The sequence below is a fragment of the Mus pahari genome, chromosome 2, assembly GCF_900095145.1.
Source record: "Mus pahari chromosome 2, PAHARI_EIJ_v1.1, whole genome shotgun sequence".
Classification (NCBI taxonomy): Eukaryota; Metazoa; Chordata; class Mammalia; order Rodentia; family Muridae; genus Mus; species Mus pahari.
The window spans coordinates 131,122,018-131,147,201 of record NC_034591.1 but is presented as its reverse complement, the minus strand read 5'-3'; the positions used below and the strand labels follow the sequence as shown (position 1 = coordinate 131,147,201).

General features: G+C 36.9%; 1 protein-coding gene across 6 annotated transcripts in view; it reads right to left on the bottom strand.

Annotated features, from left to right (window-relative positions):
* Pparg (peroxisome proliferator activated receptor gamma) overlaps positions 1-25,184 on the bottom strand; it is a 129,188-nt gene that overhangs the window by 55,319 nt on the left and 48,685 nt on the right. The window contains exon 1 of one of the 6 annotated variants that reach the window (XM_021191864.1): positions 13,404-13,567. The exons of the other annotated variants lie outside the window; for them this stretch is intronic. Coding sequence (XP_021047523.1) covers positions 13,404-13,485 — 82 coding nt within the window. The 5' untranslated portion in view covers positions 13,486-13,567. Of the gene's footprint in view, positions 1-13,403; positions 13,568-25,184 lie in introns of those variants that run through there. 6 annotated transcript variants of the gene reach the window in all.

The following is a 25,184-nucleotide window of genomic DNA, read 5'->3' as shown; positions in this document are numbered from 1 at the left end:
TCAGCATGTATAAGATGCTGGGTTCAATTCCCAAAGAAAAGAAAAAACCAAACAACAAAGGAACCTGAGCTCATGTTGTACCTCCTCAATATTTAAACTGGTTAATATTAATAGACCTCTGAGTCTTTGGTAATGATTATACTAGATACTACACTTCAATGATCTCTTTAAATCCTCTGAACAGCTCTGTAAAGTACAAGAGTTTTCTTTCTTTTCTTTTCCTTTTCTTCTTTTTCTGTTTTAGATGGGTTTTACTGTGTAGTGGTGGTCGGCATAGAACTTACAGTGATCCCCCTCCCTCTGCTTCCTGAGAGATAGGATTATAGGCATGTGCCATCACATACTCAAAATTATTAAAGAAGAGTGATCAAGAGCTAAAGATACATTTCAGTAATGTAATACTTGTCTAAATACATGAAGCTGTGAATTCCAAGCCCAGCTCTGAAAGCTTTTGGGGGGAAATATGGCCCAGATACTAAAGTAACTTGTGGACAATTATTAGGAAGAGTAGGTGTTGAATACAGAAGGTCTAAAGCTGTGTGGCTACACTTAATTTAAACTAATTATCTCTCGTCCTGATCTTCCAGGTCTACACTAAACATCAACACATTTCAACAACTCATGCTGGGCTAGGAATGACACTGGTGAGGAATGCTAAAGAGTAACTCAGAGAAATGTATTCTGATGAGTATTGAGGCAATGTGGCAACACCTCATAGACTCTCTAGAGCTTAGTAGCTTTGTCAGTATTTTCAAGAGACACTTAACCACTAATTTTCAATGACTTCTTGTTTTAGGTTAATATCATGGCACTCAGAAGTATGGCTCCTACTTCTTTACCCAGCCAGCCCTTCCTCAATGGTTTGTGTAAACCACGGCATAGTACAAACTAACTTTGGAATTATACAGTTCCTCTCCCATCTGTGAGCCAATATCCAGAGATAAAAATCATCCTGAAATATTACAGGGGAGAAAGCCATTTTGAAATAATCGTCATTCCCCATTTGACAGTAAAAGAAAATGGACATAATGATCTGCTTATGAATACAGTCAGTGAGAGACTGGGTGGGCAAGAACATACATCTTTTCTGTCTCTTGGCCCAGCATCCTTTGAGCTGTGTGATGCTGTTACTATATTGATATAATATGTTGAAAAAAGAGACTTTTATCCCAAGCCAATTTTTTATAGATCAAGATGTATTTGGTCTCAATTAATATATACGAGTCACATCAAATTTCAATAGTCTCATGCAAGAAACCATTTACCAGATGGCAGATTGTGACAGAATAAAATGCAGAACTCTGAGACAGAATTTTTCCTGCTACAGTTTGAATGTGAAATGTATTCTACAAGATTGTATGTTGAAGGACTTGGTACCCAGTTAGCATGCACTATTTTGGAACCTTTAAGAGATAGAGCCTACCGGGAGGAAGTGGGCTACTGAGGGGTGGGCCTTGAGGGTTTTAGCCCAGCCCTACTTCATCCTCCACTTTCCTGTTCCTTAGAGGGGTGAAGATTTGAGGAGTCTGAGCTGGCTGCTGTCATTTCTAGCCATAGTGGTACTTTCTCAAACCAGGATCCCCAGTAAACCTTTCTTCCTTCAGGTCATTTCTTGTTAGACATTTGGTCACAGTGAAGAAAAAGGTAAGCACTGCACTAACTAAAATAATAACCTCCAATTAGTGGGAAGGTTAAAGAAATGGTTAACTTATTAGCATAAGCATTGTGGTGGCCTGAGTTTTTACATAGTAAGTACAGATAAACCACATCTTATTTGTTATTTTTGTAGGTTGCTGTTCTGAACATTAACAATAAAGGATGGAGCAGTGTTATGTCTGATGCCTGAATTCAAATTCTGTCTTGGAGGTCTTAGTCCACCATCTCTCTATAGCTAGTTTCATCATCTGTAAAATAATGCTACCTCATTCTGTTCGGAAGACTAATGAGAAAATATATGAAAAACACCTAGGATAGGTATGAAGCGCTAAATAAATAACTATTCTTCTTCTTTTAAAAATATATTAGTAGCCAGAGTCCCATCGTCCTGTAAAAGGTAGCTAAAAGCCTCCAATGCGGCCTCTGGGGGACAGGAAGAGGAAGAAACAGCAGCAGAGTCCTATTGTTCAAACTGGACTATGAGTAAAACAGATGTCCTGTTTTAAAGATCTCTGGAAAAGGAGAGTGCCTGGCTTCTCAAAGTTACTCACTCCAGTGCTTAATTGCTCTTTTGTGGCCTGGAAAGTCTGTCTTATCTGGCATCTCCCCAACTGTATTTTACATATGCTAATGAGGTTCCATTAAAAATCATTACACAGAAAAATATCAGGTAGTCAAGTAAATTCAGGAAGTGCTAGGTTAGGCAAGGTTGAACATGTTGATGGCAGGACTTAGACACATGATTCACACTCAGGGAAAGGAGAACATGCAGTGTGACAGCTTAATATTTGAAGAGAAACTGCTTATGAAACCACAATATACTGATGTTGAAGTCTGTAAATATTCCTTTTAAAGTTATGACAATGTAACCATGGCCAACTGACTTAACTCCAAATCTCGAAACTACATTGTGAAGGTGAGAGGAGAAAGAAGTGTGTTTGGGAAAAAGAATGCGGTAGTAAAAGGGTTGAATGCTTACGTTCTATGGTTAGAGGTTAACAGATGGTGAACATAGTAGACAAAGTTGCAGCCAAGCATGTGATTCCAAGTCTTGGAGGTGAGTGTTGGAAGAGAGCTCTGGAGTAAAGCGTCAGTGCCTTTGAGAGGGAATTATTATTACACTGAGGCTCGCTACTTTTTTTTTTTTTATTAAAGTCTTTATACTACCTGACTTTTAAAAGATGATTATGCGTTTGGTTACGTTAAAAATTAAGTTGAATATACTTTGTTTTTAACTCTACCATTGTACTCTACCCCAACCTCATAAATACCTTTTAACTGTAATATTTTTCAATGAGTTAACCTATCAAGTGGGAATAAATCTCTTTCTTGCATACACTTTATGTTATTAAACAGGAATGATCAGGTAATAATATGGAAAAGTAGAAAAGATACCCTGAAATAAAAGAAAAAATATTTAACCAACAGATGCATCTCCTTCTATTTATTTGTAAAAATTGTGGGTATATATGCATATGTACATCCATGTTCACATGTGCATGTGTGTGCAGGAGCCTGTGTATGTGCAGAAGCCAGAATCAGTGTTGGATGTCACCTTCAGGAATATCAGCCACTGTAATTTTGAGACAGGTTCTTTCACTGGATCTTTCTGCTTCCCACCCTCCCATCCCTGCCCTGTACTAGGATTACAAATATGTGCTGGCTTTTTAAAAATATGGGTCCTGGGGATTGAACTCAGGTCCTTGTTTATGCTAGGCAAGGACTTTTATCAACTGAGCCAGCACCCTGTACCAATTTTCTTATCTTTGATTAGTATCCTGGGCTTTATTAAAAGAGGAAAATGACTCTGAATTTCATTCATAGAAGCATAACTTAATAATGATAGCTACAATTTTTAATCACTTAAGCAGAAGGCATTATATCTTATGCCCATCATGCATGTACTTTGATGCATATGATACATGTAACAGAGAATTTATAAGTCCTACATTTCAACATATTCAAATGTTATTAAAGGTATAACATGAAGTTATGTATAATTAATCACCATTTAATAATGTTAAAAATAGACTTAGGGTTAAGTAAATTGCAGAACATTACACAATTAATTGATATTATTGCAAGAATTTCAATTCAGTAGTGGCTTCTCTGACTATAGAAAGGTTTAGAAATAAATTATGTGCTGTGCCTTTTGTTTGTTCAACATAAGAAAACATATTTTTATCCTGCTGCCTACTTAGGACTGTTAAAAACCAAACCCAGTGTTTCTCTGGTTTGATTTGGCAGAAGATAAAGCATCTAATATGTATCTCTATATGCACATTTCTTTATAGGAAACTGAAAGGCTTATAGTAAATGTTTGAATTCAGATCAACAAAGCCTCAGAGAAGCTGTAGCCTTAGCCTCAGCCTCTAGAAGGAAAAGCACACTCATATTTTATCTCTAGAAGTTCAGTTTTTCTTGTATTGGCCACATGTTGTTTAGGTATCTTGTTGTGAGGTATGGGGAGAAAGAAAAGATGACTGGGTTATACTGACCATCTGTTTTGCTTTCTGATCCACAGATTCATATCCTTTTCCACTGTGGTCAACTTAGCTCAAGCATAGTTTGTGGTACTCCTGATAATCTTTCTTATGTCTCCAAAAAAAGATTCTAGGAATAATCTAACTGGAATTAAGGCTAACTGCTGATAGTTAGTGCAGTTGAATTGAAATTATTACTTTGTCCAGTATACATTGGTGCAAAGTCAATTTGTGATTATCCAGAAATGAAAGAAAGCACACAATCATATGTTCCAGGGACAATAAAAGATAGTAAATGGGATGAAGTATATCTCAGTGGAAGAAGATATTTTTAGTATGTACAAGGCCCTGGTTTAATCTTTAGCACACATGTACAACACACAATACAATATAGCACACACATAGTTTATGAAGGATATATTATAAACAATTCTATTCTACAAAGTCAATAATCTAGATGAAGTGAACTTCTTCCTTCGGCCTGTTCCTCAAAATACAGTATGCCAAAATGTATCCAAAAAGAAATATACAATTGAATAGGCCTATTTATGTTTTAAAAGTTGAATAAGTAATTAATAACTATATGACAGAAGGTCAAGGTGCACTTACTGGTCAGTTCTACCAGTCATCCAAGGCATAAATTATACCAGTTCTTTGTCAGTAGAAACAAATATAATAATTCTTGATGAGAAGAGTTGGGGAAGGAGTGGGGGTGAGTATAGTCTAGATACATTGTATACATTCACTAAGAGTTAATAAACTATTATAAAGGAAAAAATATTTCTTGATGCTATGAGACCAGAATTATCTTAATATCAAAACAAGATAATGCCATTACAGGGGATAACACCTTGGTCATGAATACAGACACAAAAATCCCTAACAAAATATTAATAAGTTGAATCTAACAATGTATAAGAACTATACATAGAGGATGTAGTGTCACATGCTTTTTTTTTGTCACATCATTTTTTTAATTATTATTATTTTCTTTATTTACATTTCAAATGTTATCCCGAAAGTTCCCTATACCCCCCCCCCCCCTCCCCTAACCAACCAATCCCACTACTTGGCCCAGGCCTTCCCTTGTGCTGGGTCATATAAAGTTTGCAAGACCAAGGGACCTCTCTTCCCAGTGATGGCCAATTAGGCCATCTTCTGCTACATATGCAGCTAGAGACTCGAGCTCAGCGGGTACTGGTTAGTTCATATTGTTGTTCCACCTACAGGGTTGCAGCCCCCTTCAGTTCCTTGGGTACTTTCTCTAGATCCTCCATTGGGGACCCTGTGTTCCATCCAATAGCTGGCTATGAGCATCCACTTTGGTGTTTGCCAGGCACTGGCATAGCCTCACAAGAGGCCGCAATATCAGGGTCCCTTCAGCAGAATGTTGCTGGCATGAGCATTAGTATCTAGGTTTGGTGGCTGATGATGGGATGGATTCCCGGATGGGGTAGACTTCCTTTCATCTTAGCTCTAAATTTTGTCTCTGTACCTATATCCTTTCATGAGTATTTTGTTCCTTATTCTAAGGAGGAATGAAGTATCCACCCAATGGTCATCCTTCTTGGTTTTCTTCTGTTTTGCATAATGTATCTTCGGTATTCTAAGTTTCTGGGCTAATATCCGCTTATCAGTGAGGTGTCACATGCTTTTAATCCTAGCACTTAGGAGACAGATCTCTGAGTCTGAGGCCAGTGTGTTCTACATAGAGAGTTCTAGGACATTCAGGACTGTACAGACAGATCCTCAAACAAACAAACAAATGAGCAAACAAAATCCTATACACTACTTATCCCAACTAAGCATGAAATTTCTCATTGATACAAAAGAAAAACAAAAGAAAAGAGTGTGGTGGTGATTTCTTTAGATATAGTAAAACAGTATGATCTATGAAAGATAAATTGACCTTCATTAAAATTTAAGTTGTCTGCTCTGTACAAAACTATTTCAATTAAATATTTGTTTAAAAAAAGAAAAACACATTTGATGTTGGGTATGGTGGTCTACACCTTTAATATCCTAGCACTCGCAGAGGCAAATGGATCTCTGTGAGTTCAAGGCCATTCTGGTCTACAGAGTGAGTCTAGGACAGTCAGGACTCTATTACACAGATAAACCCTGTCTCAAACAACAACAACAACAAAACAAAAACAAAAACCACAAACCCAAAACAAACAAAACCAGCATCTGATAAAGGTTTTCTTCAAAATACACAAAGATCTCTTAAGAAAATGAACAACTTGATATAAAAATAGGATAAAGACTTGAGCAAGAAGATAAGATCTTCAACCTCATAAATCATTAGAAAACCTTCAAACACTGACAACACCAGAAGGTGGTGAGGCTGTAGAGTGTAGAGGGAATACTCCTTCATTAACAGGAGGACTGTGATAGGGTCTGTGACTTTGGAAGAGTGTAGTAGTTCTTATAAGACAAAACATGGTCCTCCCATATAATCCAGTGGCTACACTCTAAACTAAAAGAAAACTTATGTCCATGCAAAAAAACTGCACACAGATGCTTATTACCATGCTATGATTGGCAATATTTGGAAGATACAAAGGAATACTTCAGCAGATGAATATATAAACTGCGATACAGCTAGATAATAAAATACTTAGTTCTGAAAATGAATGCATTATCAAGCCATGAAAGACCAAGGAAGAAGCTTATATCACTTAGGGAAAGAAGCTAATCCAAAAGGGATATATAGTATATAGTTCCAAATATATACTATTCTACAAAAGATAGAAATCATGCAGACTTTTAAAAAGAGATTTATTTTAAATCATTTTATGTGTATTTGTGTGCACCTGAGTGTATCCCCCCTCTCTCTATATATAATATATCATATACACATATATCATATGTGTCAGGTACCCTTGGAGTTCAGAAAGAAATGTTGGAAGCACAGGAGACCAGCTTGGTTTTAATAAGTCAACACGTTGACTACTATGTGTTAGGTATTTTGTTCTTTTTTTTTCTAGGAACAGAGACTAAAACATGGGTTCTTTCTCAGTGATTACATACTTTGGTTTAGGGAATACTCCAAAACAGAAAATAAGAACAGGCTGTCTCTATTAAGGAATAAATTACATGGTGAAGATTATCAGTGTCAGAGGGTTTCATTCTCATTTAACTGTTATTAATGAGGACTGTTCTTTACCAAGCTTTGTTCTGGGTCTCAGAGGATACAAATGAATGAGCAACGTGACCAAGACCTCTTCCTCTATGGTGCCAAAGATCTAAAGGATGAAGCAGACTATGAGTTATAAATACAACCAGCCAATAAGCTATACAGTTTTGAAGAAAATGACAAGTGCTTTTGAAATAGGAAACTGGAGAACAGAAGAGGAAAAAGGGTGGAAAAGGCTGTTCTTACTCGAAGGTAAGATCTGAGCAAAGGGGCTGGATAGATGGCTCAGCGGTTAAGAGCACTGACTGCTGCTCTTCCAGAAGTCCTGAGTTCAATTCCCAGCAACTACATGGTGGCTCACAACCATCTGTAATGGGATCTGATGCCTTCTTCTGAAGGGAGCAATGGTGATGTACTCATATGCATAACATAAATAAATATATATTTTTTAAAGAAATGACTTAAAAAAAAATCTGAGCAGAGTCGAGGGACCAAGAGAGACAGTCAGAGATATGTCAGAAGAAGGGTGCTCATGGAAGAATAGGAGCTGGGAAGAGACTCTGGGCAGGTCTATGCATGGAGTGTCAGGGCACTAGAAAGAATGCCAGTGATGATGCACCAGAGCCAAGAAATGGACAGAGGAAGAAGGAAGCTGTAGAAGTCTCCTGGGATGGGTTAGGCATTACAGGGTTAACTTGGGCTTTTGTTCAATAATGACTAAAGGGTGTTGAGCTAGGAGAGTCCTGCCTTTTAAACACAATGGATAAGAGGTGAGTGGAGAATAGTGTTGGGAGGAAGGGCAGATGCATTTAACAAAGCTTGTCAAGAGACTCCTCTCGAGTCCAGAAACAGCGGATTGGATCAGGCTGTTGGCATCCCAGGAAGTAGAGGAGAAAGCACATTTTCAGGTTGGAGGAGACAAGAACCATTAGATGTGGATATTCAGAGAAAGGTTCACTGAACAAGTTGAAGTTCTTTGAACCTGACCTTGAAAGAGAAGGAAAATTTGAAAAGGTAGAAGACTGGGAAAGGGATTTAAGGACATACTAAGCTTGGAAGCAAGAGGGAGTGTGGCTATATTTTTGCAAAGTGAGATTAGTCTGAAGGGAGCCAGGTAGGCTACTTCCTGGAATAGGTAGTAGGGAAGGTAAAATATATGAAGTAGATCCAGGCTACCAAAAGGCAATGGAAGGCAGGCAAAGGTGTGGACTCCACAGCACGATGGTGCCTTGCAAGCAGCAGGCACCCAACAGTTAGATGGAGGCAGTTTGAGGGCTGTTCACCTGCAAATCTAGAGTGGATATAAGAGTTTCTCTCACACAGGAAACTTGGCATGGGCTAAGGAGGGTTAACTCACATGTAACCGATAGTTGACTGTTTCAAGTCTACTTTATAGTGATCACACATGGCTCTCACCACATGTGGGAACTTTAATCTTGGCAATCTCTTGTTCAAATAAAAATTACATAGGTCTAAAGCACTGGTGTTCAAATACTGTGAGGCCTCAGTTCTGAGGTTGTACGAGTGGGGTTGCAGCTGCTACTAGTTGCACGAGCAGTGTCTGTGTCTGTCGATTAGCTACAGGTGCAAAACTGTGCATAGGAAGGAAAGAATAGTGCAGTAGAAAGATACAGAAACCCAATTCTATTTAAATGACTCCAACACAAATACTCAGCACCAGTAGATGCCCAGGAAGCATTCACTAAATTCTATGACATTCTGGTGTGTCCAAGGAAGCTAAAATAATGAAGCTGTGTTTTATTTCAGGTCCCCTAAGTCAGTGAAGAAGTTTTCTCAGCCCAGATTTCCTCTGAGTCAAGAAATGTGTACCTAACAAGATACTATGATTTTAGAGTTTCTCTAGCATTACTTCTTCAGGGTAAAAACTTAGGGTGTACACTTACAGACACACTGACCTGACAATATTAGAGCGATGGATGTATTTTAGCACTTTGAGAGACTAGCTGCTGCCATGCTGCTTTCAAAACCAACTACTATGTGCCTATGATCCCAGCACTAAGGAGGAAGAGACAAAAAGGTTTAAGGTCTGATAGCAAGACCCTGCCTTAAAAAAAGTCTTGTGTTTTCTTGTAAGTGACATTTCTTTCATGTTTTTCATATACTTTAATTCACAATTGGGTGGGGTATAAGCACTGACCATTTCTGGGAAACATTAAGAAGACACTGAGTCTAGAAATGGACCTAATCCAATTCTTAGAGTTTAAAAAACGAAGCTAAAATCAGATAAATCAGAAATACAGACAGAGCTAGAGCCATGCTATGGAAAAAGTTAATACCAACAACTATAAAATTCTCTTAAAATGACTTTTCCTTCTTCACTGCTGGGAATGGAACCAGGGTTTTTGTATATGCTAGGCAAGTTCTGCCCCCCTCCCTACCCCCTCCAATCCTCCAACTCTCCCCTCCCCACCACATTACAGCTCTCTGAGGAGCCATTGCATGAGAATGTATAAAATTTAGAGTAGTATCAATAATTTAAATCTTTTCTGGACTTTCACTTCAACAGATAAAGAATATTGTATCCTAGAAAAGCTCCCCCTCCCAGGCCCTGAGGGGGAAGAATGAGCAATCACTGCTTCCATTTAAACCCAAAGACCCAAAGGTGGATCTCAATTTTTGCAGTTCAGTTTCTTCAGAGATAAATATTAATGGAGTGGGAAGTAATTTTGCCATATTTAACACAACAAAACAATGCAACCAAGGCTGGAAATGAAGCTCAGTGCTAAGTGTTTGCCTGGCAAACACAAGCTCTTGGGCTCTAGCCCCAGTATGGCTTTTTGTTTGTTTGCCTTTTGCTTGCTTGGTTTTTTGTTTTTTAAGATAAGATATAAAGCTGTTTTCTTTAAGTCTGATTATTTTCTTCCAAAGAGGCCCTTCAGCATTAGTAGTGTAGTGGTGGGCATAGCTACTTTCCAAGAAGCCCCTTTTCACTCAAGGAACTGTCACTTTCTCTAGTGCAGTGAACATAACTTCAGATTTTGTTTTTCCAAATCCTCTAAATTGCTTAAAATGCAAGATATTCTGTTCTCAGAGTCTTCTATCTGATCCCCCAATAGCCACTATGACAAGGACTAAAACAGTAAGCATCACAGAGGGCTTTAGATCTGCCTTCACACGCACTGTACTACGTAACCTTCACAGTAACCTTGTTAACATCTGGGGACACAGAAGACACATGAGGAAAAAGGAAACTGACTTGCTTCATTCATAAAACTTGTATGTGAGCAGTACAGGACTGGTCCTTATATTTTGGTCCCTTTAAACTTCTATCCAGGTGAGAATTTTAGTCAAGTATTTGATTGTAGTATACTATTAGCTAGAGCCCTTTAGACAGTTTAAATACCCCCAATAGAAGTGGCATGCAGTCAACACTGCTCCCATCTCTGAGGGACTCTGGTTTCGAAGGGCTCTATTGCAGCATTTGTCATGTTTCTAAGATGCATTTCCATTGCTCAACCAACTCTAGAGAACAAGTGTCATCATCCTTCAAGCTCTGGTGCAACAGCTGAAAATTAAAGAATCCACACAGGACTGAGTCTGGCACTCAGAGTAGGAGGCATAGTGAGCATGAGTCCGAGGAAGTGTCCCTTGCATGGTGCCAATTTTTATTAGTGGAAATCAGAGCCAGCATGAGGTTACTTAGGGCTGCTTGCAGAACTCTTGAAAAAGAAAAGAAGTGAGATGAAAGGGATGCAGCTCATGGTGCCTCGGAAAAATGTGTAGATGCCTTCTCTGGGAGCCTTGGGAAAATGTGTAGATATCCTCTTTGGCTGAAAGGGTAACTTCACTTCATGGATATGACCAATTCAGCTGGACCTCTAGGACCAAAACTAAAGCTTTTTTTTTTCTTTTTCATTTCTACAGTAGCAGTATCCAGCTCCTGTACCACCACTCAATCTACTTTGCCTCAGATGCAGAAGGAATGCCTAAGCTGATGGGCTAGGCTGAAGATAGAATCCTACAGCACACCATCAATGCTGGCCTTTGATAGCTAATGATGATTGCATACTTGGTTTATTTCTAAGTTTAACTGTTTGCTTTAGCAGGAGTGGAACAAATATTTAATGGTCAACCACAAAACATAATAGATGCAAGAAATAGGTTGTTGGGCTTTAATAGCTCAAATTTTTAGTAGAAAAACATTTATGATAAACCAGATGACCATAAAAGCCAAAGTTCAAATTATTAGTAAAAATTTAATTTTAGTAATTAAAATATTAAAATTAATATTTCAATACCTTAAAGAGTATGTTACCCAGGCTAGCCCCAACTGCTGTTCATGACTGATACTCCCAGCACAGCCTCCCAAGTAGCTGAGACTATAAGCCACAGCAGAACACCTGGCGAATAATTCTATTTTGTACCATTTTGATGAAGAAAGTAAGTTTTAGTCTATTAGGGAGATTTCAGATTCAGAGAAATTACATTTAGGACAAAGTCATGGCATAAAAATAAGAGATTGGTATGGAATAAAAGTCTTGATTATCTAACCATCTCTTGACATAACCAGCATTTGCCCTTTAAGGCAACCTTAAGTACTCATTGTGCTATGCTCTAGACAAGTTCTTTTCAAAGAGACAAAAGTACCAAAGTTGGAATAAAGAACTATTTCATAATGTAGCCAGGATATTCTTTCTCAAGGCAGGCTAAATAAAACTAATATGGATACCGATCACTTTCATGGCTTATAGAAAAATGGAATATTTTATAGAATATAATGAAACTAAACTCCTGCATAAGAAACTCAGATGACATATACAATAAATCAATGATAGGACTAGGGGTCAGATCAAGGGTAGACAGTGAACTCAATTCTGAACCAGATTATTAGCAAAATACACACACACACACACACACACACACACACACACACACACACACAAAGCAGAAAAAATTTCAGGAATTTTTTCACTTTAAAAACTGATGTCTTAAAAATTATAACAAATGTGTTCAAATGTTAGGCTTCCAGAAATATTTTAAATGAAGCTATTCATTTTAACCAACAAATGACTTCATTTTAATGCTTCTGTACTTCTATTATAAAACACAGTCACGGAGCTGGTGAGATGACTCAGCGGTTAAGAGCACCGACTGTTCTTCCGAAGGTCCTGAGTTCAAATCCCAGCAACCACATGGTGGCTCACAACCATCCATAAGAAAAATCTGATGCCCTCTTCTGGAGTGTCTGAAGATAGCTACAGTGTAAACACATATAACAAATAAATAAATAAAATCTTAAAAAAAAAAAAAAAAACACAGTCACCCTAATTCAACAACCTATTTTATATGCAATCTATGAGACAAGAAAAATAAAACAAACAGAAACACTAGAATAAATAAGAAATGATACAAAATAGAATAAGCTGTGCTTAAGAAATCCCAGTAGAAGGAGCTATAGAAATAGAGAATGCAACATTTACAGTGGACAAGAAAAAATGTTGGGAAAGGAGAATTTTGTTCCTGTGTAGCAAATCTGAATAGAAGTAAGGGCAAATTGTTTATCCAGCATGCATCGAGCCTTACAGAGACCTCATCTTCCTAGTGTGTAAAGTGAAAGGCTTAGAACAGATATTCTTCAATCAGACATTACACTTGGAGTAGCCTAAGAATTCTAAAAGAGAACTTAAACATATTCCTGTACTCTAGAAACTTGCAATTCTTTGAGAAAAAATGTAGACTTTAAAGTAAAATAAAAAACACCTGAAGAAGAACTGAAATTCTACAAGAGGGATTAAAAACTGTAAAAAAGATATCTAAAACAATAACAAGAGAGGAAGCTAATTCGCCAAGTGTTCTGAAATGCTCACACATATTTTTAGAATATATATGCAAATGCAGGAAACAAAAATGAACAGGTATGGTTTTGGATATCAAAATACCTTTAATGCTTATAATTCAGGAGATGGAAGCCATAAGCAGAGATAAACTAGGGATTAGATTAGGGTTCTATGCTGAAGGTAATGAATACATTTATAAGTGATCACCATAAAAATGACCAAAGGGTTAATAGACTATATGAATACATGTGGAAAACAGACATGCAATTTCACCCACACAAGAGTGCCCGAAGCATCCCTTGCAGCAACATCAGGAATGGACTTTACCTTGTGAAGTGCTCGTAGGCAGTGCATCAGCGAAGGCACCATGCTCTGGGTCAACAGGAGAATCTCCCAGAGTTTCACCCATAACAGCACAAAACAGAGAATTGCTGTAATTCACACTGATGTTTTGTCTATGTCTTGCAAAAGATTGGTTGGTTAAAGGAAAAAGGCTTATGGTCATCGAGCTTATGAATATGCTAATAAGTCAAGACACCAGTTTTTAAGTATTTGGGAGAGGTGGGAATAAACAGAAAGAATCAGGCCTGAATTGGCTGGCATTGTCCTGACTGAGAGCCAGTTGTGACAAAATGGTGTGTCATAATGCTGTCTGCTGCTTTGGCAAGACTTGGTACATTACAAGGAAAACGTTGCTACATTGTCTCGCCAGTGACCCACACATTCAGTGTTCTGTGAGGGGCGTGAACTGTACAGTAGTTGGAATTACCAAAGCAGAGATTGTTCAATATTGATTACTTTTTTAAAAATTGCAGTAAAATACACACCAGTGGCTTTTAAAATAGAAAACCTTAATCTCTAAGTTATGAAACACCAGATAAACTTATCTGGCCAAAGTTTTTCTTAAAGTATCCATCTTTGGTTGAAACTCCTAATCACATATCTGAAGAATACTCTTGTATTCAAACATATACACATTCTTATTTTAGATTTTGTTACCCACATGGGTACTGAATAATACATTTCTAAGGTGATTTATTCAACAAGTTTATAAAAGGTCCAAAATGTTACTGCTATTCAAATTCTATAAAATAGATTAGTTGACAGAATAAAGGCTAGTAAAATTTAAATTTTATATATCAAAGTTTGTGTTTTAAATTTGTTTATCAATAGCAACTGCACTAGTATTCCAATGGTTGATGTTTAAGTGATAAGTGCTATGTCACAATGAAAAAATCGGAGACCTCCCTGAGAATAATGTATTACCAGAAGAAAAAAAAAATTACCCTGCTAGGTTGGCAAGGAACTGTGGTCAGTTTTGTAATCAGGAAAACTCTGGCTTCTTGCTTAAGGCCTTTGCCCTTTTTGGCAGAAAAAAACCCTAGCTGTGCCAAACTGCTAACGTGGGAGCAGCCCTTGTCACATAAGTGACCTAATGTAATTCAGTGACTTGTGGACTTTAAAAGAGCCCTTACACAGGGCAACGTATCAGATGGCAATAATTCCCTGAATTATATTTATCCTGATACCCCCAAATGGAATAACCGTATATCTAGTTAATCTATGTTGAGTAACTATTCATTCTTCAAGGGGACTAGCAAGAGTTCCTCTGTCAATAATGAAGCAGTAACTCAATGGGAAAATGCTCACTAGGTCTAAATATCACTCAGTGAATCGAGAAGTTGGCAGTTACATCATTTAATGGCTCCCCCCAAAAAACATTACTAAAGTAATTCAAGTTAAAGTATGTTTCCCAGTGGTCGAAATGATGGGGTATCACTGTGTAGGATTAGTTTTATCTATTTAACTTAAATTCTTAATAAAATAATTTCTCTTTTCTTCTCAATGCTTAGAAACTTCCTTAAATTACAAAGTAATCAGGCATAGCATGCAATCACAGATCCAGGATACACTACTTAAGGATGTAATGGAGTCCAAATTTTTTGGTGGAACTCACAGGTCAAAAGCAATCACTAAATCAATCACTAAATCAATCATTAAAGTTAAAACCAGAAACAAACAGAAACAAATTTTAATAGAATAGAACAAAAGCTGGAGTCCTATTCTATCTATAGATAATCCTGTTGCTACCCCTGGCATCTGAGTCTATAATATAAAACTTCAGCTTTACTTCCTATGAAATTCAATATATCACTTGGTTCCCTTATTCCTGTCCCCAGATCCTGGTTTAACTTTTTAAATGTAGTTGAGGGGGAGAGGTGTAGCTTTGTGGTAGAGCTTTTGCTTGGCATGTGTAGGCCCTGGGTTTGATCCTCAGTATCCCACCCTCAGAAGGGAAATATTTATTAGAATTTTCTTAAGATTTTGCATGGGTATCTGAAATGCTTACACTTGGCAGAATGATACCATTTTAGAAGGAGTGTAAAAAGATGAGAAATGGAGGCCCCTTGGTGATAACTGTGTCTTCTAAATTACAAAGACAGGTGAAGCTAGGATTGGACCTTGTCTCCAGTGCTCAGGGACCATAGGGATAGAGGAAGAGGAGGCTTCTTCCTTAAGGGGGATATTAATGAGTACCTGTATTATCCTATTTTCAATACCACTGACTATGGTGAAAGTTGGGGGCTGGTCTAGCAATACCTTCTTTCCCATGTCTATTCATTCCCTTAATGTAGCTCACTCATTTCATTTGACTCAGAGTGGATCTTCTACATTTGATTTCTAAGGTCAACAATTTCACCTGGTTCTCAGGTTTTGTTTTAGTCTCTGTTGTTATCTGGGTTGGGCTCAACATAGATATAGTCTTCCCAAACTTCCTCCAAGAGATGGAATTTTGGACTCTACCTATTGCTTCCTTTTCCCTCCTTCTCTTTCTCCCTCCCTTCTTTTCAAAAGACAACATTTAACTTGTGTATCTACTGGTTAACTAGGCTTTCTGAGCCTCTACTTCTATTGTGTGCTTGTTATTCAACCACACAAATTATTTTAGCAGTTAATTCAGCAGTACGTGAATCTGGTAACATCTACTCCTAGGATTGTGTTTTGTCATTCTTCTTTTGCCCTATGCTTTACTTTATGCAAAAGCCTCTTGATCATTCTATTTCATTCATTTGTTCAACAAATATCTATCTATCTATCTATCTATCTATCTATCTATCTATCTATCTATCTATCTATCTATCTATCTATCTATTTGGTTGTTCGAGACAGGGTTTCTCCCTGTAGCCCTGGCTGTCCTGGAACCTACTCTGTAGACCAGGCTGGACTCGAACTCAGAAATCCACCTGCCTCTGCCTTCCAAGTACTGGGATTAAAGGCATGCGCCACCACTGCCCGGCCAACAAATATTTATTGACAATATAAGAGATGGCAAGCCTTAAGCTTGGTGCTAGGGTACTAATGAATAAAATGTGTGTGCTCTTATGGACTTCAAAACCAGCCAATAAACAAAAGTCATAGTTTAAATAAACACAGCACCTGGTACAGAGCAGGTTCAATAAATGTTGATTACATATCTGGTGGCACATTTGAATCATACAACACATAAAACACCCAAGTGACTAACAAAATAGCTACACGGTGTGGGTTGTTTAAGACAGCTAATGTTTATTACAGTGTGTTGTCCCGTCATATTGTTGTGCTAGGTTGCTTAAGAAATAATTTGCTCCCATGGATATTTAGATAGGTGAAAATGAATGGGGTCAATCTCATTTTCCTGTATCCATTAAATGCTAAGCATTACTGCAGAAACCCCCAATAGACACACTAATAAGCCATAGCTTTTAGCCTCAGTGAGTTCACATTTAATTTCATATACCAAAACTATCCAAACAAACTTAAAAGAGTGATCATCTAGTTTACCACTGACCTTTGAAGGTCAGTTAGCATACATTCATAACAGAAATACATTTGCTTTAGTAAAGTTGTTACTAGAAGGGGACAGTACTAACACTAGAAAATCCATAAGGTCATAAGGATCTGACAAGTAGGGGGGATGTCTGTGTCTTCAAAACCTTAATAATTCTAGTGTCCTACTCTTGAAATTTATGGTGAGATTCACAAAAGACTTTGTAGTGTTAACATTATAACATTACCAATGTGTTATCAGAATTTTGCAGTTCTCAGTGGAGAAGTTGGTCAGCACTGGTCTGTGGAAAAGCTGCCGGGAAGGGTGAATTTAGAGTCAAGAAAAAGACCAGCTGGCACCAGAGAGGACTTGACTTGCCTGGAGGATTATAGGTTTTCTGTAGTGCAGATTGAGATGAATATCTTGTCTGGAATTTTGGAAACATAAGGGATATGGATTTGGTTGTGGGTTCAATATTACATTCTTGGTAGGGGAAAGAAAATAGGTAACAAATAATTCAAGAAAGAAAATGGAATGCCTACTTTAATACATGCATTGCCAAAGTGAGCACAGAAAGCTGATTTACTACCTTCTTTGTTTATGATACCTGAAAACACACTGATAGTTTGCTATTTGAGAAAGATTTTTTTGTTGTTTATTTGTTTGTTTCTAAAGACAGACTGGTCTCAAACACACTTTGTTGCTGAGAATGATCTTGAATTCCTGATTATCCTGCCTCCACCTCCCAGGTGTTAGGATTTCAGGAGTGTATGAGTATCCCCAGTGAGGCTACTCTTTAATATTTAATCTTGAGCGTTAATAATGGAATATCTAATTTGATAAAAAAAACCAAATTTTTGTATATTTGAAAGGTAATTAGATCCATAAATGTGAATAATTTAATATAAAAAACCCAAAATTCATTAGTAAAATTATAATATTAATATTGCTAATATTACTCAGTGTTAGAATAATTTATATAAAAGTTTCCATGATATAGAATTAATAATTTAATATTTAATAAATTTGAATTTATTATACAGATCAAATTTAGATTTGAATTTCTTTGATTTCTTTTGTATAAAACAATATATTTGTATGTTGATGAACAGTATTTTTAATATTCTCATTTAAAGGTTTCTTTATTCAATTTTATTGGTACAGTGAATACTTATTCTGGCTCCTAAAAGTTTGGGAGCAATTTGGGGCTCTCCAGAACCTAACACAATGCCTCTGGTTGGCATTCAAATATAGTAGGTTGTTTTGTTGATGGTGAGGATGATGAGATAACAGTTGCTTACCACATTTCTGTCTCATGTGTCGTTCAAGGAGCTTAGAGCCTAATGTATAGATAGCAGTATCATTTGTTTTTCTTGTCCTAACAAGACTTCAGCTTCATGGTGAGGCCTCTGAGAAACAGGCAGACTGACTGTCCACTCCCTCCTGTCCTTACCCAGAACAACTGCCTTCTTCCCAGCTCAGTTGGAGCTGGCTTGGAACTTATCATCAAGTGGTTGGTTGTATCATCTTAGGGTTTCCTCACATCACAAGGAGTGATGTGCCGATGGAACACAGGCTTTGAGAAGAAACAATCCTGATCCTAGATTACATTCCTGCAAGCCTGATACTCACAGAGGAAGAGAGCAAGGAAGGGCATTTATACCATTATGTTCATAGACACAACCCATTCTTTCATTAAAAACTATAATTTCATTCATAGTTTTAGAAAGTAAAATTTTAAGGCAATTAACACAACAAAGCTACATAAACTATATTATATGCTTTTAAAGAAAAATAACTCAGTGAAATGATATTAACGTGAGTCCAGTCAATATGTATATACATATATATTTCAAAAAAAGATATTGACTGTGATGCAGCAGCAAAGAGCACAGACATTGAACCAGAAAGCTTAGATTTCAGGCTCTTGGCTTTTTCACAGATTTGTTGTCTCAATTCTTAGAGCTAGGTTGCTCTTCTCTGGAGTGAGAAGGGTGCCGCTTTGCAAAGTAAATAATCACTTTTTTTTTTTTTTTGGTCCCAAAGAAAGGGATTAAATACTTTATTATTTATCATTTTTAAGTATAGAATAGAATTTATTAAGGGCACAGGGAGAGGAGTAAAGAGGGTAGTAGTGGTAAAGAAAGGCAGAGAGAGAAGTGGGGGAAGTAGAGGCCAGCCATGAGCACATGGACGGGGATGGGGTGGGGGGGCGGAGAATGGGGAGAGAAGGGGAAAGGAAAGCTGGAAAAGAACAAGAGCAAGAGACCAAGAGGTCATGAGCTATTATTGATTTTTTAAAAAGTAATCTTACAAGAATCTTAAAAGAATCACAAATCTAAACTTTTCTATAAAAATCAGTCATATCAACTTTAAATCTTCAGAATGCACTCATGAGCATTTTTAAACTAAATCATATCATGAAGCTGAGGGTAAAAATGAGTATAAGAAATCAATTAATCACTTTTAAAAATAAAAGACAACTAAGTTTACATTTCTTTTTAAAAACAAAAATCAGAACTTGTTAGGAGGTGGCAAAACACAGAAACACAACTTAATAATTTTCAAGTTAAAATTATCTATAACCTTCCATCATAAGGTAGTTACTATTAATGTTTTCTAGTAGATAATTCCAGTTTGTTTAATTTGTTTGTAAAATGAAATTCAGATATATGCTTTGTATATTCATACATGCATTAAAAATATGCTGAGGTTTAAATTTGTTAATAGACTTTTGTTTGGTTGGTTTGAGACAGAGCCTCCCTCACTCAGTGTCTCCATATGCTGTCCAGACTGGACTTAAACACCTAGGTCAAGTTATCTTCTTTCCTCAGAAGAATAATTAAAGTCCCTTTAGTATTGATGCTAAGGTACATGACAGAATAATAGAGTAGCATAAAACTATTAAAAATTTAACAGAAATTCTCCTTGTTGTATTCATATACAAGCCAGCATCACTTATGTCCTTTCCGAATCTGATAACAAGGTGACTTTTGTAATATTTGAACGAGAACCTAACCTGTCTAACCACTTTGTAGGGATCAACTAAACACTTAAGTTACTATGCCTCTGAACCAAAGACATCCTACCTAAATTATGTTAGCTTGTCTTTGCATGTAATGTCTAACACCTGAAATTTTGTTCTAATTGGCTTTTTAGCATGATAAAACACAATGGTCCATATTATCAACATTCACTGATATGAGAAATCCTAGCCCTGTAGAGCATGTTTCTCTGTCAATTTGATTTTTATCAATTACTCTTTCAAGATCAGTTGTATGGACATTTCTTAGGTAACATCCTGTCATGGGAGAACCACACTAGCAATCTACAGATACTACAGCAATTCAGAATCACAGGAATACATTTGAGTTTAGTTTTATAAAACACAATTGACCAATATTGTGATATGACTGAAAGAAATGTATGGACTATTAGAATCACTGACTGATAGAACTTTGTACCAGGACAATTAATACACTCAAACTCTTAATTTTTCCTATAAGAAAAATAAGTTTCAAAGGAATGACATGATTCACCTGCGTCACTACTCAGATAGTAGCAGAGTTTGAGTTACAAATGATTTCTTGATCCCCAGTTCAAAGCTACAAACTGTACCTTATCTCATTAAGATAAGACAATAAAACATTAAAATACATGTTGCAATCAATTATCCTTAAGTCTACCAATCACAGCCTATTAGTCTGGATGTATCTTCCTTTCTGAATCACTTAATGTGAATGAACTAGCTATGGAAATCAGAGTTCACAACAGAGTTCAGACCCAGTACTCTCTGGAAAGAAAGTACTTTATAGGACCTTCTTAACAGAATGTGCTACCATTCAGAAAGCAGTTTGGGAGTTCATTTTGCTGACAAATGTCTTCTTGCCTCATTTATAGATTTTACATTTTAAAACCTAGTTTCTAGGGTTTTTCTGGTGTTCACAGTCCCTACCCCCATCATGATATAGCCCCTTGTTCTTATGAGAATAATAATATTACTATGACAAAATTTCTTTGTGGCAATAAAATTCTAGTTTAAAAAAGTATCTTAGAGCTGCACAGAATTCTTATTTCCAGTTTGAAGCTAGGAGGTTATCTAAAGCAAAATAAGAACATAATAGCAACTATTTACTAGAGCTTCAGTATGGAGCCCGGGGAGGGGGTAGAGGTGTTGATCAGAGGTAGAAAACTTGCCTAGCATGTGTGAAGGTCTAGGTACAACCCTCAGCAATATAGAAAAGTGGGGAAAGTAGTTTGCATGTGTTTTTACTCAGTGCAGGAGATCAGGGTTTGCCTTTCGGTGCTGGAACTCACAAAAGTCCTTTTTTTGTTGTGTCTTGTTAAGCCTTTGTTCCCTCGTCTAAAGAATTGTTAAATAAACCATTGCCTAGAATGCAGTAAGCTTCCCAAATTATATTGGCCTCCCATATTATATTATGAATTCTTATAATCAAAACCATGATCCCTATGTTTGATTCTTGGTTAATAAACAGAGCCATCACCAAGTAACACATCAACTAATCCTATAATTTAACCACACATGTATTTCAGGAAGAAACTGCATGTGTGGAACATGGAATCCTCAGGATCAAGTGGGAATTTTACAAATTCACTTAGACACATTCTGTTTATGACAGAAAGCAGAGATCTGATAGAGAATGATACAGAATTGTAAAACATGCTCACAAGAAACCGAATTTTGATGATAATAAAATAATAATAAACTGCATAGAATGTATTTTTATATCAATTTTTCTATTTGGGTCTATTGATCAGGTAATAGTATATTATTAGGTCAATTACCTAAAGGTTTATCTCTTTAATGCTCTTTATTAGAAATACTATGAATTTTGTTACAGTTTAGTTCCCTAAGTTTGAATTTATAGAATAAAGCTACACCAGTTTCTGGAAGCTAGTAGGCTGGGAACAACAACAACACCAACAACAAAACCAACAAGTATCTCTAGAATTCAATGCTGTATTATTGGGATCCTGCTGCGCCAGGTGCTGTGCTGTCCTAAGATACATACTCCTGTTTAGACTTTATAGAAACTGTGAGCTTGAGGGACGGCTCTACTCTGGGAGAAGATGGCCAGTGGTGGGATTAGAAATGGGAGCTCACACGCCATGCGGCACAGTTAAAGTATCACATGAACATAAATAAAAGCATGGTTACACCTGGGATCAATTCTTAAGCCTTCTTATGAACGTATGAGAGAGGAAGAGGAGAAGAGACACCAGGCTACAGAGCAGGCAGCAAGAGCCCATCAATCACCAATATGAAATGACAATAATCTGATCTCTCCATTGAATGGCTATTTTTTCCTTTCTTGCTGCTATAAAGCAATATGTGCAGTTACTGTGGCACTTGTGTTCTTGAAAATGTAATTTTAAGAAGATTTACTTATGTACTTCCGTGTATGTACGTGAATCTTTGTGAATGTGTACCACATGTGCATGGATGCCCATAAAGTCCAGAAAAGGGCATCAGATTCTTTAGGGCTAGAGTTACAGACACTTGTGAACCACCCAATGTGTGTGCTAGGAACTGAATTCAGGTCCTCTTCAAGAACAGTGGGTATTCCTAACTGCTAAGCTATCTCCCACACCCTGAAATTCAGTTTCAATAATCATTCTGCTTAGGGTTCTAATAAGCTTGATCATCTCTTCTCCAAATCAATAATTTGGGTTTATAACACGAAGCTTTCCCAGTTCTGACATTCATAGATCACTCAGTTGGCATTTCTCTATAGGAGAAAATGTTCCCTCAGTGAAGTTGTGTAATCACTCTGAAATACAGTTCCTACTGAGAAAAAAGACTAAATGTTTAATTTTCTCTTTTATTAAAAGCTAGATAATTTTAATACCTAACTTTCTTGGTTAGGTATAACAGTGTCTCCTCTTCATTGAACATTCGTGTTACAAAACATATGTTTTTTTCTTTTTCAAGCTAATTTTAGAGAATTTTTATTTCCACTTCACTTTTATCTTATAACAGTTAAAAGTAAGACTTGCATGCCTTGGTCCCTCAAATAACTAACCTGTTCTTTTTATCACACACACAAACCATTTACCAACCCCCAAATAACAGAACCAGTGTTTCAGTTCTACCTAAGTTTCCATCCACAGGGATTTTTAGTCTTTAGCAAGTAGTTTTCTTAAATGAGGGCAGTGGGGCTAGCAACTGAATTCAACTGGTGCTTCCAAAGTTATCTAGAATGGCAGCATAGCTTTGAAAAGTGGGTCCAAGATTCCTGACAAGTTTGTGGACTAATTAAACCACATTCCAACCATATACTTTATGCTTCCCTTTCCAGGTTTCTGCAGATATACCAAGATCTAGGAGGTAGGATATTCTGTTTATATGTCCACAAACATGAGTTTCATTTTGAGTAAACATCATTTGAGATATTTAGAAAAAATTATTAAAACACAAAGAGAAGAAGGGGGCCAAACAGGAAGACAGAAAGAAACAAGTTTCTTAAGTCTGAAATGGCTGCCCCCCCACTAAAACAAGTATAAAATTGAGCCTTAACTCAGTATCTCTAATTATGTTTTTGTTATCTATTGCACACAGTCAGATGAACAGCTCAAAATGCCTACAGTCACTCTGGGCAAGTTGACAAATATCCTACACATTGAAATGAGAAGTGGGAAGGAGGCCAGATTGCTTAATTGTTTGTTACTTGGGAATCTGAAAAGGTGGACAAGCCAAAATCTTTATGGGGATCCAAAGAGTACAGCTCCTTCCTTAGGCAGCTGGAGAAAACAATGGGCCAGATTCTCACTCTGTGTAATCACAGAGGACGACTCCATTGTATAGCCCATTGTTTCTCCCATGTACTGCCTGAAGGGGAAGTGTATTGTTATCTAAGGGAGACCTTCCATAAGAGAGTTACATATGATGAGAACATAGCCTCTGGGAGATTAATAGGGATGTGGCATTCAGTTCAGGAGGGAGCTTTCAGATAAACATTTTGGGAACTGTGCACTTAAAAGACCCATGCATTAAAACCAGGAAGCTGTGCTGACTGACCAAGAGTGAATGTCAGGCTAAATAAAGGAGCTCTGAAATGCTTATGGGGCAGGTAAAAGACTAGTTGGATCTCGCAGGTAACAGAAATATCATGATGAACTTTTCACATGTCCAAGAAATCCCAGACACCTATTCTGTAACCTCCTCTTTGATAAAACCTGGGGAAACTGAGGCACAAAGTGCTTCATTTACAGATGACACAGACAAGGCAGTAGAAGTAGAATGACTTGCACACTGCCTTTGTATATACCAACCTCTAGTAGGCTGTGCGTGGACATAGCATTTTTTAACTGACTGTGCAACTTATAGGTTGACTCATTTTTGAGAGAAAAAAAAACATTTTTCTATGAAACAAAATCTGTGTTTCTTGGGGGTCTTTTTTGTTTTGGTGTTAGGGGTGCACTCAGGGTCTCATAAATTCTAAGCAAGCACTGAACCACCAGTCCAATTCTACAATTTTAATTTTGTTTCATGTTGTTGACATTAAAATTTATCTTTTAGATTATCTGCATAATATCATAACTAAACTCTGAGATGTTTCAATGCTATAGATTATAAACTCTCCAGTACCTAGTATTACCACTTTCTTTGCATAAGGGTATGAAGAGGGCAAAGGTAGCATTTTAATATGAAAACTATTATTTTGCATTTACTGAAGGTCAAATGAGAGCTGGTGTTGCTAAAGAAAGGAATGCCTCACAGCAGAGTTTCAAAACAGAAGAGTCCAGGGACAGTGTAACTGTGTATATAGCGATGGTAGCAGAAAGGTGACACATAGATGCATGGAGTAGAATTTCTATACCTGCACTTCTAATGTAAATGTTGAAGGACTTACAGCTTGTCATTAAACTTGCTTTAGTTCCAAAGATACTTTTTAAAATTGGTTATTTTATTTATTTATATATGCAGGAACTATAATTTATAGANCTTATATTAATAGCTGTAAAACAGCTCTAAAAATACAAACATGTATATTTGCTACATTATATAAAAATGTAGTAGACACTAAGAATCATAAAAAATTCCTCTCTTGAAATCTGTACTTGAGTAAATAGTGCAACACAGTGTCATAAAATCCTTGAAACCAATCTTCCTTCCTTCCTTCCTTCCCTCCTTCCTTCCTTCCTTCCTTCCTTCCTTCCTTCCTTCCTTCCTTCCTTCCTTCCTTCAGTCTTTCTTTCTTTCTTTCTCTTTCTTCCTTTCTTCCTTTCTTTCTTTCTTTCTTTCTTTCTTTCTTTCTTTCTTTCTTTCTTTCTTTCTT